Source organism: Equus asinus, chromosome 3 (assembly GCF_041296235.1).
Source record: "Equus asinus isolate D_3611 breed Donkey chromosome 3, EquAss-T2T_v2, whole genome shotgun sequence".
In the NCBI taxonomy this organism is placed as follows: domain Eukaryota; kingdom Metazoa; phylum Chordata; class Mammalia; order Perissodactyla; family Equidae; genus Equus; species Equus asinus.
The window spans coordinates 69,455,067-69,468,641 of record NC_091792.1 but is presented as its reverse complement, the minus strand read 5'-3'; the positions used below and the strand labels follow the sequence as shown (position 1 = coordinate 69,468,641).

Sequence of the window (13,575 nt, the reverse complement as noted above, 5' to 3'; positions counted from 1 at the left end):
TCACTTGAGTGCAGCCCCCAAACTTTAGGATGTCGGGAGAGGGGTGGGGCTTAGCCCAGGGGCTGGGGAGCCCGAAGCAAGGATTCTGACTGGGGGAAGGAGAGAGGGGCTGTGAGGGGAAGGGCCCAGGTGGGGTATGGGAGCTGGTGGGGGAGGGGAGGGTCTGTCTTCAGTCTGGATTCTCTCCTCGGGGCCTTGTGCTGATCCTTGGCCCTGTTTTCTTACCAACTCTATCAAGAGATATCAGACCTGCAGCCCCAGGGAAGCCTGCTCATCTAGGAAGAACCCCTGGCTGCTTAGGTGTCTCCAGAGAAAGGGGCAAGAGAGAGAGGCTGTAGGGCCATGAAGGGTGTACAGAGGCAAGAAAGCGGGGCTGGGAAGGACATACAGAGCTTGGAGTGTTCACATCCCAGACAAACATCTGGGTTCAGAGGAGCCAAGCCCTGAACACTTCACCCAGGGTGAGTGTTATCTGCTCTCTTATCCATAGGAGGCTTCCTACCACAAAGACATGAGGACCCCGTGGACTCCATGGTGAAGAACACTCAAGGAAATCTGAATCAAGCAGCAACAGTAGCAAAGAGTGTGAGCAGTGTGGAAAAGCATGGGCTTTGCAGTCAGACAGATATGGTTAAAATTCTTGCTCTATTACTTTCTAGCTAGATGACCTTGGCCAAGTTACTCGACCTCTCAGAGCTTCAGGTTCATCTGTCAAATGGGATAATAACGCAGGTTTATTGTCATCATTGAATGAGAAATTATGTAAATCACTAAGCTCTGGGCTTGGTACACAAGTGCCCACTCACCCATCAGAGCTATTACTGCCATCATTATTGACAGTGTCTGCCTGCAAGGAGCGCACCCTCTTCTAGGGGAGAAAAGGTGGACATTTAGAGATGCAGTTAGAGAACAAAGAGTGTACAGCTAAATAGCAAGGTTCGGATAAGAATTCAGAGAAGGAGGGGTCAGGACCAGCTCCAGAGCACAGGTGGAACTCAGCCAAGAGGAGACCGTGGGAGCAGAAGTGTGGTGGGGGCAGGGCAGACTTAGCCCGGGGACAGAGGACAGACCACACAGGCCCTGGCGAGCCCCTCAGAGAGCCACAGAAGGCATGAGATGAGGACAAGGGACAGTCAGTAAGAGGGACTCAGGGGCTGCAGACATTGGAGCAAAGGTTAGAGGAGGCGACAGTGGACAGAAAGAGAACAGTTCACAGAAAGCAAAGACAAGCAGAAGCCAATCCTCCCCTCACTGGGTGTGGAGAACCCAAGCAAGTTTGGTCAGATCCTGAACGAGAGAATGAGGCGCAGCATGTTACACTGAGGCAGGATTAAGCACTCCTTTGGCCAAACATAAGCAGATCCCACCCTTCACACACCTACACTGAGATGTTGAAATTCTGAAGAGAAGCAAAACGTAATCTCATAGTTATGACCAGTGCCAGACATCTGGACCAAAGCCTGTCCCCACCACCACGCTGAGGGGTGGCGTGAGGAAAAGTCAGGTTGTCTGCCACTCAGCTCCCCTCTCTGTAAAAAGAAAACTAGTCCCAGAACACTCTGCCTCTACCTTCTCAGGCTGGCCCATGGAGACCACATGAGATCACGTCCCAAGCAGTGAACAACATCCCCTGAATGCGCTTTCGTGGAGCCACGTGCTAGCGTCAGAGAAGGCAGAAATCCTCCCTGGCCTCTGCCTCTTCTCCCCTCAGACAGATCACATGAGAAAACACATGGTGAGAAGAAAGCACAACGTGCCAAACAGAACTAACTCCATGTGAAACCAAACCGCCGCCAAGATGCACTTCTGCTGCATTTTTATTTTTAATGACTTCTATTACACAAGCAATACATGCTCATTGTAGAAAGATGAGAAGAGTTAATTTGAAAATTTAAGAGAGAATTAAAATCGCTTGTATCCCCACCATTCAGAAATAGGCAGATGGGATGCTTGCACACTTTAACAAAAATAGAAAGAAAGTATAAATACTGTTTATAACCTACTTTTTTCAATTACCAGCACCTTTTCTGCTCCTTACACAGTCTTTCTACAGTATTGCGTTAAATTGCCGTATCCGTTCTATTGTCAGGTCATACACCCTTTTTTTGGGAGCCAATCCCCTACTCGTCTATGATTATTTTACTTTTCCTCCATTCTAAACAATACTGCAATAAACATTCTTACAGCAAAATCTCTTCCCACACCTTAATTATATTTCCAATAAAATATCAAAGGGTATGGACCTTATCTGGATACTGATTTAAACAAACTGTTAAAAAAAGAATTCCATGTGACAATTGGAAAATGTGAATACTAACTGAATGTTTGACAACACTTAGGCATTATTAGTTCTGATAATGATATTTTATGGTTATTCTTTTAAAAGAATATCCTTCAGAGGTAGACATGATAATATTTATGGATGAATGACATGATATCTGTGATTTCCTTCAAAATCATCTGGGGGTGAGTGGGTGGGGGGATCAAGGAAACAACGTTGACAGTGGATAATTGTTGGAGCTGGTGCTTGGAGATTCAGTAAGCCATTTTCTCCACTTTCATGCATGCTTGGAAGTTTCCATATTAAACATTATGTCCAAGCTGTGATTATAATATTAACGAAAGCAGTTATTAAGCTCCAAGACACAGTGCAAGGCGTGCAATTTTCACAACAATTTTGAGAGATGGCTCCATCAACCCCATCTTAAGAAGGTGGATGGATGGAACTGAGACGTAGTTCATAAGAAGGAAAACTAGATTCAAATTCAGCTCTGAGTACAAAGGCTGCATTCTTCACAGTAGAAGGACACAGAGCGAATACAGTTTGAGGTAACAGAGAATCAGGCTGTAAGTGAAAACCATCTCCAGTCTTAATGTCGCTTATGTACTTTATAGACTCGAAATGTTGACGTGCTTCCCTGTGGTTGACCCATGTGGCGATCTCATGGGTCAATGAATGCATACACATCCAGAGGGCCCACGAAAGCATTCACTCACATGTGCTGACAATGACAGGAGGGGCAACGACTGTTCATCAGAACTGCATGGATTTCTCGGCGTTTATTTATCTTTTTGAAATTATGTTTAGACCTCCTATAACCTTCACCCGTCACCTATTTTGAACTTACTAAAGAGCATTACAGTGATTCTAAAAATTGGACACATTTTTGAGTATTCACTCAACTAAAGAATATAGTAAGTTTTTTGGCTTTATTTTTTTTACTTAAATATTTAACAATTAAAATTGTTAAAATTAAAAGACATGGGAAAATGCTGAATTATATTTAAGGACTCTGAAAAACTATGGGAGATACACTAAGGAAATGTTGGAGGGGCAAAAGAAACTCCAAGGGAAGAAGACTGAGAACAATGAAGAAAGAATCACAAGTGAAATGAGAAGTGGACTAACATGATGGAAGCCTCGTGCTGGAGTGGTCACTAAGTCATACCTGCAGTGGAAGAGCATTATGTAGGAAGAGTGGAATACCATGGCGCACTGCATGGCAAAACCCCGGGGAGAAGACTCAGACCTGGTGAATCCACAAACTGCTGCCGTGCTAGGAAGGCTTCCCTCCACTCACTCAGCATTTGACACACTTCACTCTATTATTAAGAGAGCTGCCTGCAGAAGAACCTATGGAGAAGACATATGCAAATACAACGCAAAGGATAAAAACGCTGACTGAAGGGAGGAGGGAGCCATGAAAATCATGTGGGGGAAGAGCATTCCAGGTAGCTGGTGCAGAGGCCCTGAAGCGGCAGCATGCCAGATTGTTCCAGAAACAGCAAGGGGACCAGTGCAGCTGGAGTAGAGTGAGTGAGGGCAACACGGTAGGCTGAGGACTGAGTGTGGGTGAGTGGAGGGAGAGATTATGCAGGGCTGCATAGGCCACTCTGAAGCCTCTGGTTTTTGCTCTGAAAGGGGAAGCCACTGGCAGGTTAAAGCAGGGGCATGATGTGGTGTGAAATATGTTAATTATGCTATGTTGAGACTAGACTGAGGGGCCCAGGGGGAAGCAGGGAGGCGAGTTAGGCTATTATAATATTCACAGCAAAGAATGATGGTGGCCTGGACCACCTGGGATGTGAGTGAAGGCGGTGAGGAGTGGTAAGGTTCTGGATATATCTGGAAGAGCTGACACGTTAGACGTACCGCATGAGAAAAAGAGAGGAGTCAAGAATAACTTTTGACTTGAACAACTGAAAATTTTTGACTTGAACAACTAGAGGGATGGAGTTGTCATTCACTGAGATGGGGAATACTTTGGAGGAGTAGTTTGAGGAGGAAGATCGAAAGTCTGGATGTGGACCTAGGTTTGAGATGCCTAGAAGACATCCAAGCAGAAGTGTGGGATAAGCAGAGATATACACATGTGGAGTTCAGAGAGATCCAGACTGAGACAAGCACTGAGGAGTCATCAGCACACAGCACATGGTTTGAAACCAAGAAACTGGACCATTGCCAAGAGAGTAGGTATAAAGGAAAAAGGGAAGAGTTCCGAGGACTGAATCTTAGATCTCTCCACTGTTTAGAGGCCAAGGAGATGAGGAAGAACAAGCAAATAAATGATCTGCAAAATGATGCAAACAAATTAGGATAAATTACTGGTAGAGAACATGTACTAGCTTGAACTTGGATAGCATTCTCATACAACACATTCCATTTATTCTACTGATACATATTCAAAACAGTTCCTTATTCATTTAGTATTGCCAACGCCCATCAAGAATTCACAGGAACGGGCTTTTGGCAGAATCTATTTATACCTTCCGCAACCTACATTTAGACCCAAAAAACTATATTTGTTCTTAAGAGTTTGATTATTAGTTTCACTAAATTATCAGAAAATAATGAGAGTATTGTCTTTACTATGAAATATGTAAAAATAAAATGCAGTAAAATGTAATTAATAACAAATTAAGATCTGCTAGCACCACAGATGTGATTACATGGGGTTCAGCTAGCAATGATTTACAAGTTTCTTTTGAGGCTAGATAAAAGAATGAACACTCTTCAGGAGAAAATGAAGAGGGAGGTATTAGAGCAAATAAAGAAAGAAAGGTGCCGAAAGTATCTTAGCCTAGTTAGAGGCAAAGTTGGAGAATACCCTTAAAGGGAAATTATAATTTAATTGTTGTTAGGAAGTAAGCCCCAAAATATTAAAGGTGGAAGGCTTGATTTAAGCCTTTTCTCTTCTCATCCTTTTGGGGTAAAAAATGCTGTGGAAACCCAGTAAGCATTGCAGGAAGGAAATTGGGTAAATAAATTATAGTGCAAGATAACAATGTGGAGTACTATTTAGCCACTAACAATCATAATTTAGAAGCATACCTAATAACTCAGAAAAATGTTTATAAGTATATTGTTAAGAGAAAAAAGTATCATATAACCATACGTAAAACATGTCAATTTTCAAAAATCCACATACATAGAAAAACAACTTCAAGTATATAGAACAGTTGATGGGATATATAATGGATGATTTTCCTTTTCTTCTGGATGCTTTTTAAAATCTTCCAGATTTTCTATAACGGATAACTATCTTGTAAAAAACAAGACAAAACAAAAACCTAGGAGCTGCTAAAGGCCGGTAGACCTCAATGCGCACAGAATGAAATCAAAGCAATTTCATTTAGTGCCCCGGTCAGAAGCTAAGGGCTGCTCTGTGTAGCCCTGTAAGGGACAGGAAGGATTTTTCTTTGGTTAGGCTTGGTTACCATAAAACCAGCATGGAGAAAAGAAGTCGAAAAAAGTCTGGGTAGAAACCAACATAACGAATTATTAATATATTACTAAGTTGGCAAAAACGTTAAAATTTTAAGAGCCAATACTCAAAAGCACGTGGCAAAATATTATACACACATACACTTCTTATCTACTACGTCCATTCGTATCTACTTGTGGTGATGCATGTTTGCACATCCCTTTCTGAAAGCAACTTACCAATATGGATGAAGAACCAGAAAAACGTATGTTCAGAATGGTACAGCCACCGTGCAAAACAGTTTGGCAGTTTCTTATAAAACTAAGCAGACAACTACCATTCGAACCAACAATTGCACTTGTGAGCATTTATCCCAGAGAAATGAAAACTTATGTTTACACAAAAACCTGTACATGTATGTTCACAGCAGCCTCATTCGTAACAGCCCCAAACTGGAAACAACCTAGTTGTCATTCAAAGGGTGAATGATTAAACAAACCATGGATATTTAGCAATAAAAGGAACAAACTAGTGATACACACAACAACTTGGATCATCTCCAGGAAATTATGCTGAGCGAAAAAGCAGTCCCAAGAAGTCATGTACTGTATGATTCCATTTTCGAGTGATTTCCACTTTTTTTTTAAAGATCTTATTTTTCCTTTTTCTCCCCAAAGCCCCTCAGCACACAGTTGTATATCTGCAGTTGTGGGTCCTTCCATTTGTGGTATGCGGGATGCCACCTCAGCATGGCGTGAAGAGCGGTGCCAAGCCCATGGCCAGGATCCAAACCGGAGAAACCCTGGGCCGCCAAGCGGCAGCTTAACCACTCGCCACGAGGCCGGCCCCTGATTTCCACTTTTGAAATAGGAAAGTATCGAAACGCAGAACAGATTAGTGGTTGCCAAGGGTGAGTGGGAGGGAAGGAGGTGTGGCTATAAAAGGCCATCAAGAGGGATCCTTGTAGTGATGGAAATGTCTTGTTTTTTGACTGTATCAATGTCAATATTCTGGTTGTGATATTGCACCAGAGTTTTGCAATGTTACTATTGGGAGAAACTGAGTAAAGGGTACTTATGATCTCTGCATTATTTCTTACAACTGCGTGTGTATCCATAATTATCTCAAAATAAAAAATTTACTTAAAAAATGTACTTCTTTTGGCCAGTTGTCACAAATCTCGAAGTCTGTCCTAAGAATATAACCCAAAAGAAGAAAAACGTTAAATGCACCAGATGTTCACTACAACGGGGAAAGAAACCACCTCAGTGTCATGACGTAGCCACTCTAGAATTACGCAGCCGTTTGATGCAGCAACAAAGAAATGTTATTTGAAAAGAGAGGATTCTAAATTGTGGTACAGTATGACAGCTCTGTGAAGGGGACTGGAATATACCACAAAAGTTTTAGTTGTAGTATTCTACGTGGAATTCTAGCAGAAATGTTTTCCTTCCCTCAAGCTTTCCGTAACGTTGTCACATGGTTTGGAGTGTGGGGAGAACAAGAGTAAAGAACATTTTTTATGTTAAGTTACAAAGGTCAGAGTCACAATAAAAGTTCTCTAAATTCGTCTCCCAGGAGAGCAAACTTCGTTTTTCGGGTTCCAGGCTCGGAACAGGAGCGCACACCAAGCGCCGCTGCCATGAGCCCAGGGCGGTCCCCCTGGGCCCCGGTGGGTCCGCGGCAGCTGCTCCCGCGCTGCGCCCACAGCCCACCCCAGGTCGCCCCCAGGAGCCCAGGGAAGAGACCCCGAGCACGGGCGCCGCCGCGCCCGGAGGGGCAGTGACCACTCCAAGGTCACCACAGAGGCCGCCGCCGCGGCCCGCCCGCCCTGGGGCCCCCGAATGAGGCCGGGTCTTGCTCTCCGCCCCCGCCCCAAGACCCGCTCGGAGCCGCGCCCCCACCGCTGCCAGAGCCCCCGCCGCAGCGAAGCCCCGCACTGCGCCGGGGGCCGCAAAGGCCGCCGACCCCGAGCTGGGCGCCGGCGCCGGGCCAAGACGCGCGAGCACGGCACCGCGGCGGAACACAGACAGCGCCCGCTTCCTTTTTCGCCCTCTCAACCCAGCTTTTCCCGACTCCGGGAAGAACCGGGAAGAGAAGGCGGAGGGCCGCGCGGCGCCGCCGGATAAATACTGTGGCCGGCCCCGCCCCCCCGACCTCACTTCCGCCTCGCGGCAAGATGGCGGCGCCCGAGCCCTGCCACGCAGACTTCCGCCTGGCGCCGGGGCCGAGGGCCGGCTGCGGGCCGCGTGGGAGGTGAAGTCGGGGCGCGCGTGGTGCGGGCCGTAGCCCGGGTGCGCTGGGTGCGTCCCTGCCCCTTTCTGGCCGGGGGCCTGGGGAGAGCGAGCCGAGCGTCTGGCCGGCGCGGTCCGAGAAGTCTCGCCACGTGGGAGGGGAGGAGCTGGGACGCTGCGGGAGGGACGCGCTGACGGGGGCGGGAGGCCACGTGGGTGCGGTTCCGCCCAGGGTCCGCGTGGCCGTCCCCTCGAGTGACTCCGTGGCCCCTTTGCCCTTTCTCTCCCAGGCAACATGTCGGAAGGAAACGCCGCGGGCGAGCCCAGCGCTCCGGGAGGGCCCCGACCTCTCCTCTCGGGGGCCCGGGGGCTCATCGGACGGCGGCCGGCGCCTCCCCTCACGCCGGGCCGCCTTCCCTCCATCCGCTCCAGGGACCTCACCCTCGGGGGAGTCAAGAAGGTACCCGACGGCACCTTTCAAAAGAAACCAAACTACCTTGAGTTTCAGGCTCCCGGGTTGCAATAACGTTCATGGAGGGCCTGCCGTGTGCCAGGCGTGGTGTTGGGCCTCACGAATCTCGTCCCCAGATTCCGCCTACAAAATCTGGGAGCCTGACCTACCTTTAAGTTCAGATGCTGGGTGCAAGCTGTTGACGTGGTTCTCAGATGGCTGAAGGGCAGAGAATCCTAATTAGTTCAAAAGCAACTTGAGCAGTGTTTATTTTTGTGTGTGTGTTTTGCATACCTTTAAGAAACCCGTGAAAGCCACGCAGGCATAAACTTTATCTGCCATCTTAGAGAGTTCTGAATTCGCTACGGATCCCAGTGTGCAAACCACTGATCTGGAGTGCAGTGAATTCTGGGCATGGCCTTAGAGGCTCTGCATCCTCTCCCGTTACGTTGATGACTGTAGATGTCAAGGGTGGCCCTGACAGGGGGGCGGGGATGACAGAAGCATCAATCAGCCAGTTTTTAAAGACTTCACTTCGCTTTGGGGCATTCTGGTTGCGGTCTGGTGTATCTGTGAGTGCTGGCAGATGTCTTCCCTCCTAGACCCTTGCGGCTAGAGCTCTTTTCTTGTGATACTGGCTGGTCTCCATAGCAGTTTGAAAACGGGGTGGGATTAGATAAATTCCTTTGCCTTTACAAGTCCTGAGGGCTCTCCTTTTTAGAGGGCAGAAGCTGAGCTGTTAGTTTAAATGGGTCTTGGTGCCCCTTTCTTCCGTGTGTAACTCCATTGCCACCATGACATGACCTTCCTCCTTGTCAAGTACATGTCTGTCTAAATCTTTGGCAACAGTGTGGAATGTGCAGAAGAGAGTCGTGGTGGTCTTGGTCCACAGAAGATGCCTTTGGGAATCTTTATTTTCCTCTGTAGTTTGGGATGAGAACTTACTAAATCAGTGATTCCTGTATTTTACTTTCAGAAAACCTTCACCCCAAACATCATCAGTCGGAAGATCAAGGAAGAGTAAGTAGCTAGGTCTTCTGAATACTTGCACCTTATTTACTTGCTCTGAGTTTGGGCCTTTGGGGAAATAACTAGGTATGTGGCTCAGAAATTTAAATTTGTGTATTTAGTTCTTTTCATTAGTGATTTTCAACCCTGGCCCCCAGATAATTCTAATGGGCAAACTATAAAAAAATACCAATGCCTGGGACTCCATCCCTAGAAACTGTGATTTAACTTATTTGCAGCGAAACCAAGTGATTATCTTTTACATCCAGGGTTGAGAGTCACTAGACTAAAATGTATCAAGTTTTCCCTCAAGTTTTTTTGCGTTACAGCCTTCCTGCTTTCAGGCAATACAAAAAAACCCACATTTGGGGGCAGTCTCTGTAATTCAATTTTGGGTTATAGTTCTAATATATACTCTCAAACAGGGTAAAGTAAAGCAAACCGAAAGGACTCTGCCCCATCAAGGAAGTGGAAAGATGCTAGACTTAGGACTGGGGTCTGCTTCTCATGACGTCGTTATTGGCTCATAAGCTTGCCACTGGTGTGGGAGAGTAAGACCTGTTCTCTGAGGCAGGGCAAGTGAGTGGTTTTCCTTGATCCAATCTCTTTTCCAGGCCCAAGGAAGAAGTAACCATCAAGAAGGAGAAGCGTGAAAGGGATAGAGACCGACAGCGAGAGGGGCATGGGCGGGGCCGGGGTCGCCCAGAAGTGATCCAGTCCCACTCCATCTTTGAGCAGGGCCCAGCTGAAATGATGAAGAAAAAGGGTACAAAGCTGTCCGGGCTGCGGGAGGAAGGAATCAGTGGACTTCAGTTCAGACTGTCCAGAGAAGGGCAAGGGCAGTGAGGTCCCCCTGCTCGCAGCTCAGTTTTCCTTGCTGTTGGCCTCTTCCTTTCCCCTAGTGAACTGGGTGATTTCCCACAGGGAACTGGGATAAGACAGTGGATGTCTCGGACATTGGGCCCTCTCACATCATCAACATCAAAAAAGAGAAGAGGGAGACAGATGAAGAAACAAAACAGATCTTGCGCATGCTGGAGAAGGATGATGTAGGTACCAGCAGCCGGGGGGGAAGGGGCTTCCAGGGAGCCAGGGTCGGGGGCAGAAGAGCTCTCATGTCCTGGAAGCCTGGTAAGCAGCAGGAAGCTTCGGTTAGAAAGGGCGAAGGTGGGCTGCAATCCAGGTGTGTGTGTATGCTGGTTCGGCTCTGTGACCCATTGACTCTTTGGCAGTTCATCGATGACCCTGGGCTGAGGAATGACACTCGAAACATGCCTGTGCAGCTGCCGCTGGCTCACTCAGGGTGGCTTTTTAAGGAAGAGAGTGAAGAACCGGATGTTAAGCCTTCGTTGGCTGGCCCCAAGGAGGAGGACATGGAGGTGGATGTGCCTGTTGTGAAAGGTACTGTGTGTCGGTTCACGTCCCGTCTCCTTTTCTATGGCTGCCCCTCAGCAATCACCCCAGGAATGAGCTTCCCAGACTCTGCTCATAAGCTGCTCCTCTGCCATTGCAGCTGTAAAATACATGACCTGCACAGAGATGCTAAATTCTCACTCTCAGGGTTTGTGCTGGTGTGGGTCAGTGGGCCCGCCCTCAGATACCCCTTTTTAGATAAGTCATGCAACTCCTGGATCCCTCTTCATAACTGGTGTTTTCCTCCAGCTTCCTGGCTGAGTGACAGTGGAGCAGATGGGGACGAAGGGATGGGTACAGTGAAATGGTATGAAGGGTGGCCACTTGATAGCCCCTCCATTTGTATTACCTCGGGCAGTGAAAGAGGAGCCACGAGACGAGGAGGAGGAGGCCAAGGTGAAGGCTCCTCCCAGAGCAGCCAGGAAGACCCCAGGCCTCCCGAAGGATGTCTCTGTGGCAGAGCTACTCAGGGAGCTGAGCCTCGCCCAGGAGGAAGAGCTGCTGTTCCTCCAGCTGCCGGACACGCTCCCTGGCCAGCCACCTACTCAGGACATCAAGCCTATCAAGACAGAGGTGCAGAGCGAGGATGGACAGATGGTGGTTATAAAGCAGGAGAAAGACCGGGTATGCTCAGGTTTGAGTCCTGTGAAAATTGGGGGTGGGCCAGGGAGGGAAGCAGCAATCTGGGGGGGAACACAAATGTGTGCCACCCAAGCTGGAACGCGAAAATAATGTGCGTTTGTTCTTGCTGCCCACAGGAGTTTGGGCTTTGTACTTCAACCCGATTATACGTGTGGTTCTTTTCACAGTGAAGTATTTTGAACACGGACAAGCAAGAGAACATAAACGCTCACGTACCATCACTCAGCTCCAGCACTTACCAGTATTTTGTGCATTTGTTTATTTTTTTGCTGAGAGTTTTGTTTTAACTGATGGCAGGCAGCCCTAGGAAAGGCCCTCTTTGGGAAGCTCATTCTACCCTCTGTTGCTGCTGCCTGCCTTTGGGAAAGGGCTCGTTCATGAAGGGTGGAGGAAACGGCTCCCTACCAGTTTCTGCCTGCTGATTCTCTTTACAGGAAGCCAGGCTGGCGGAGAATGCTTGTACCCTGGCTGACCTGACAGAGGGCCAGGTTGGCAAGTTGCTCATCCGCAGGTCGGGGAAGGTGCAGCTCCTCCTGGGCAAGGTGACTCTGGATGTGACCGTGGGGACCGCCTGCTCTTTCCTGCAGGTGAGAGCCTGGAGGGCCAGGCAGAGGCTCTCTCTGAGGCGGAGGAGTGTCGAGGAATCAGTGCCACGTGCGGGAGAAGGGTTCTTGGGATTATCACATTAGAATCACGGGGCTGAGTGACAGGCTGTATGCTTTGGTTCTCATCGCTGTCTCTGTCAATTGGCAGGAGCTGGTGTCTGTGGGCCTTGGAGACAGTAGGACAGGTGAAATGACAGTCCTGGGACATGTAAAGCACAAACTTGTGTGTTCCCCCGATTTTGAATCCCTCTTGGATCACAAACACCGGTAAAATGAGCAGATGGAGGATGATGGTGACTGTGCCCACGGCTGCTGCCTTCTCCAGACGTTGTGTTCTCAAATCTGCGCGACCCAGAAGGGGCCCGTTTAGCCCACCCACTCGAGCCTTTGGCAGCCGTTGTCCCAGTTTTCCCCACCGGGCCCACGTGGCTCCCTCCAACAACAGCGGTGAACGGCACAGTGACCTTCTCACAGCGTGGATACTGCACATCCCTGGCTGCTGGGGGACTTGTCCCTTCTATTTATTTTTATATTTATGTCTTCTCTCTTCAACTGCCTGCCTCCTCCCCAGGTAGAGAGAGGAGGGTCTGTGGAAAAGTACAGGCTCCTTTTCTTGGTGACTGTTTTGGTTCTCAGGATAGGAGGTGTGTGGACTGTCGCTGCTGCTTTTGCTCCCGTCTTCCTCCCAAGATGCAGTGTCGGAGAGAGAGCAGGGAATTTTTGAGTCCAGCTCCATCAGTTACTAGTTGTATGACCTTGGACAAACTACCTAACCTTTCTGAGCCTCGTATTCCTCATCTGACAAAAATGAGGATAATACCTACCTCACAGGGTTGGTGTGAGGATTAAGTGGAATATCGTAGATGAAAACTCCTTGCACAAGGCCAGACATGCACAGTAGGCGCTCAATAAATGTTAGTTTCCCTTCCCTTTGCTTGAGTCTATTTTCAGTCAAAATAGAGATTTCAAGAATCTCTCAGAAGTGAGTAGAGATGCTTTGTCCCTGCCTTCTTACTCCACGTGCCGCCCCCTCCAGGCCCGATGCTCTGAGGGTGCCGATCCAGGCTCTTCCGTGCCCTTTTTCTCCTGAGCACTCCTAGTCAAGTGCTTCCTGTTCCTCCCTGGGAGGCACTAGCTGTAGGTTCTGTCAGAAGTGAAGGAGTCAGAGACTCCTCCCAGCAGCCTACAGGTGCCTTTGGTGACGTGGTGGTCCCAGGACTCGGCCCCCACCCTCACCCCTACAATAAATAGCTGTGTCCTCCTAGCTTCCGTTTAAACACTTCTCAGCAGAAACCTGTGAGCGCCAGAATTATCACCACACTAAGGCAAATACTGCTGAAAACCAGCCCTTGGTATGATTGAAATTAGAGATTTGTTGAATGATGGCATCTTTGGCACTTGACAGATGACCTCCCGCTTCAAATCTCTGAATTTGAGAGGCACTCCTTTCCTGTCGTAGCACCCTCACGGTCACCCTCTCTGCTTGGATCCCAGTCCCAACTGGCCACACGGGCGTT

At 48.3% G+C, this 13,575-nt stretch overlaps 1 protein-coding gene across 2 annotated transcripts; it reads left to right on the top strand.

Moving 5' to 3' along the window:
- Positions 1 to 7,859: 7,859 nt before the first annotated feature.
- Positions 7,860 to 12,988, top strand: POLR3D (RNA polymerase III subunit D). Of its 2 annotated transcripts, none has more exons than XM_014867163.3 (9): positions 7,860 to 8,008; positions 8,230 to 8,399; positions 9,367 to 9,410; positions 10,013 to 10,164; positions 10,323 to 10,447; positions 10,631 to 10,799; positions 11,170 to 11,435; positions 11,888 to 12,040; positions 12,207 to 12,988. In XM_014867163.3, the coding sequence occupies exons 2-9, from the start codon at positions 8,235 to 8,237 to the stop codon at positions 12,327 to 12,329; spliced, it is 1,197 nt and encodes a 398-aa protein (XP_014722649.1). In that variant the 5' UTR covers positions 7,860 to 8,008; positions 8,230 to 8,234; the 3' UTR covers positions 12,330 to 12,988. The 2 variants fall into 2 exon arrangements, with proteins under 2 accessions (XP_014722649.1, XP_044622734.1); XM_044766799.2 differs by having other exon boundaries at positions 7,866 to 7,961.
- Positions 12,989 to 13,575: the final 587 nt, after the last annotated feature.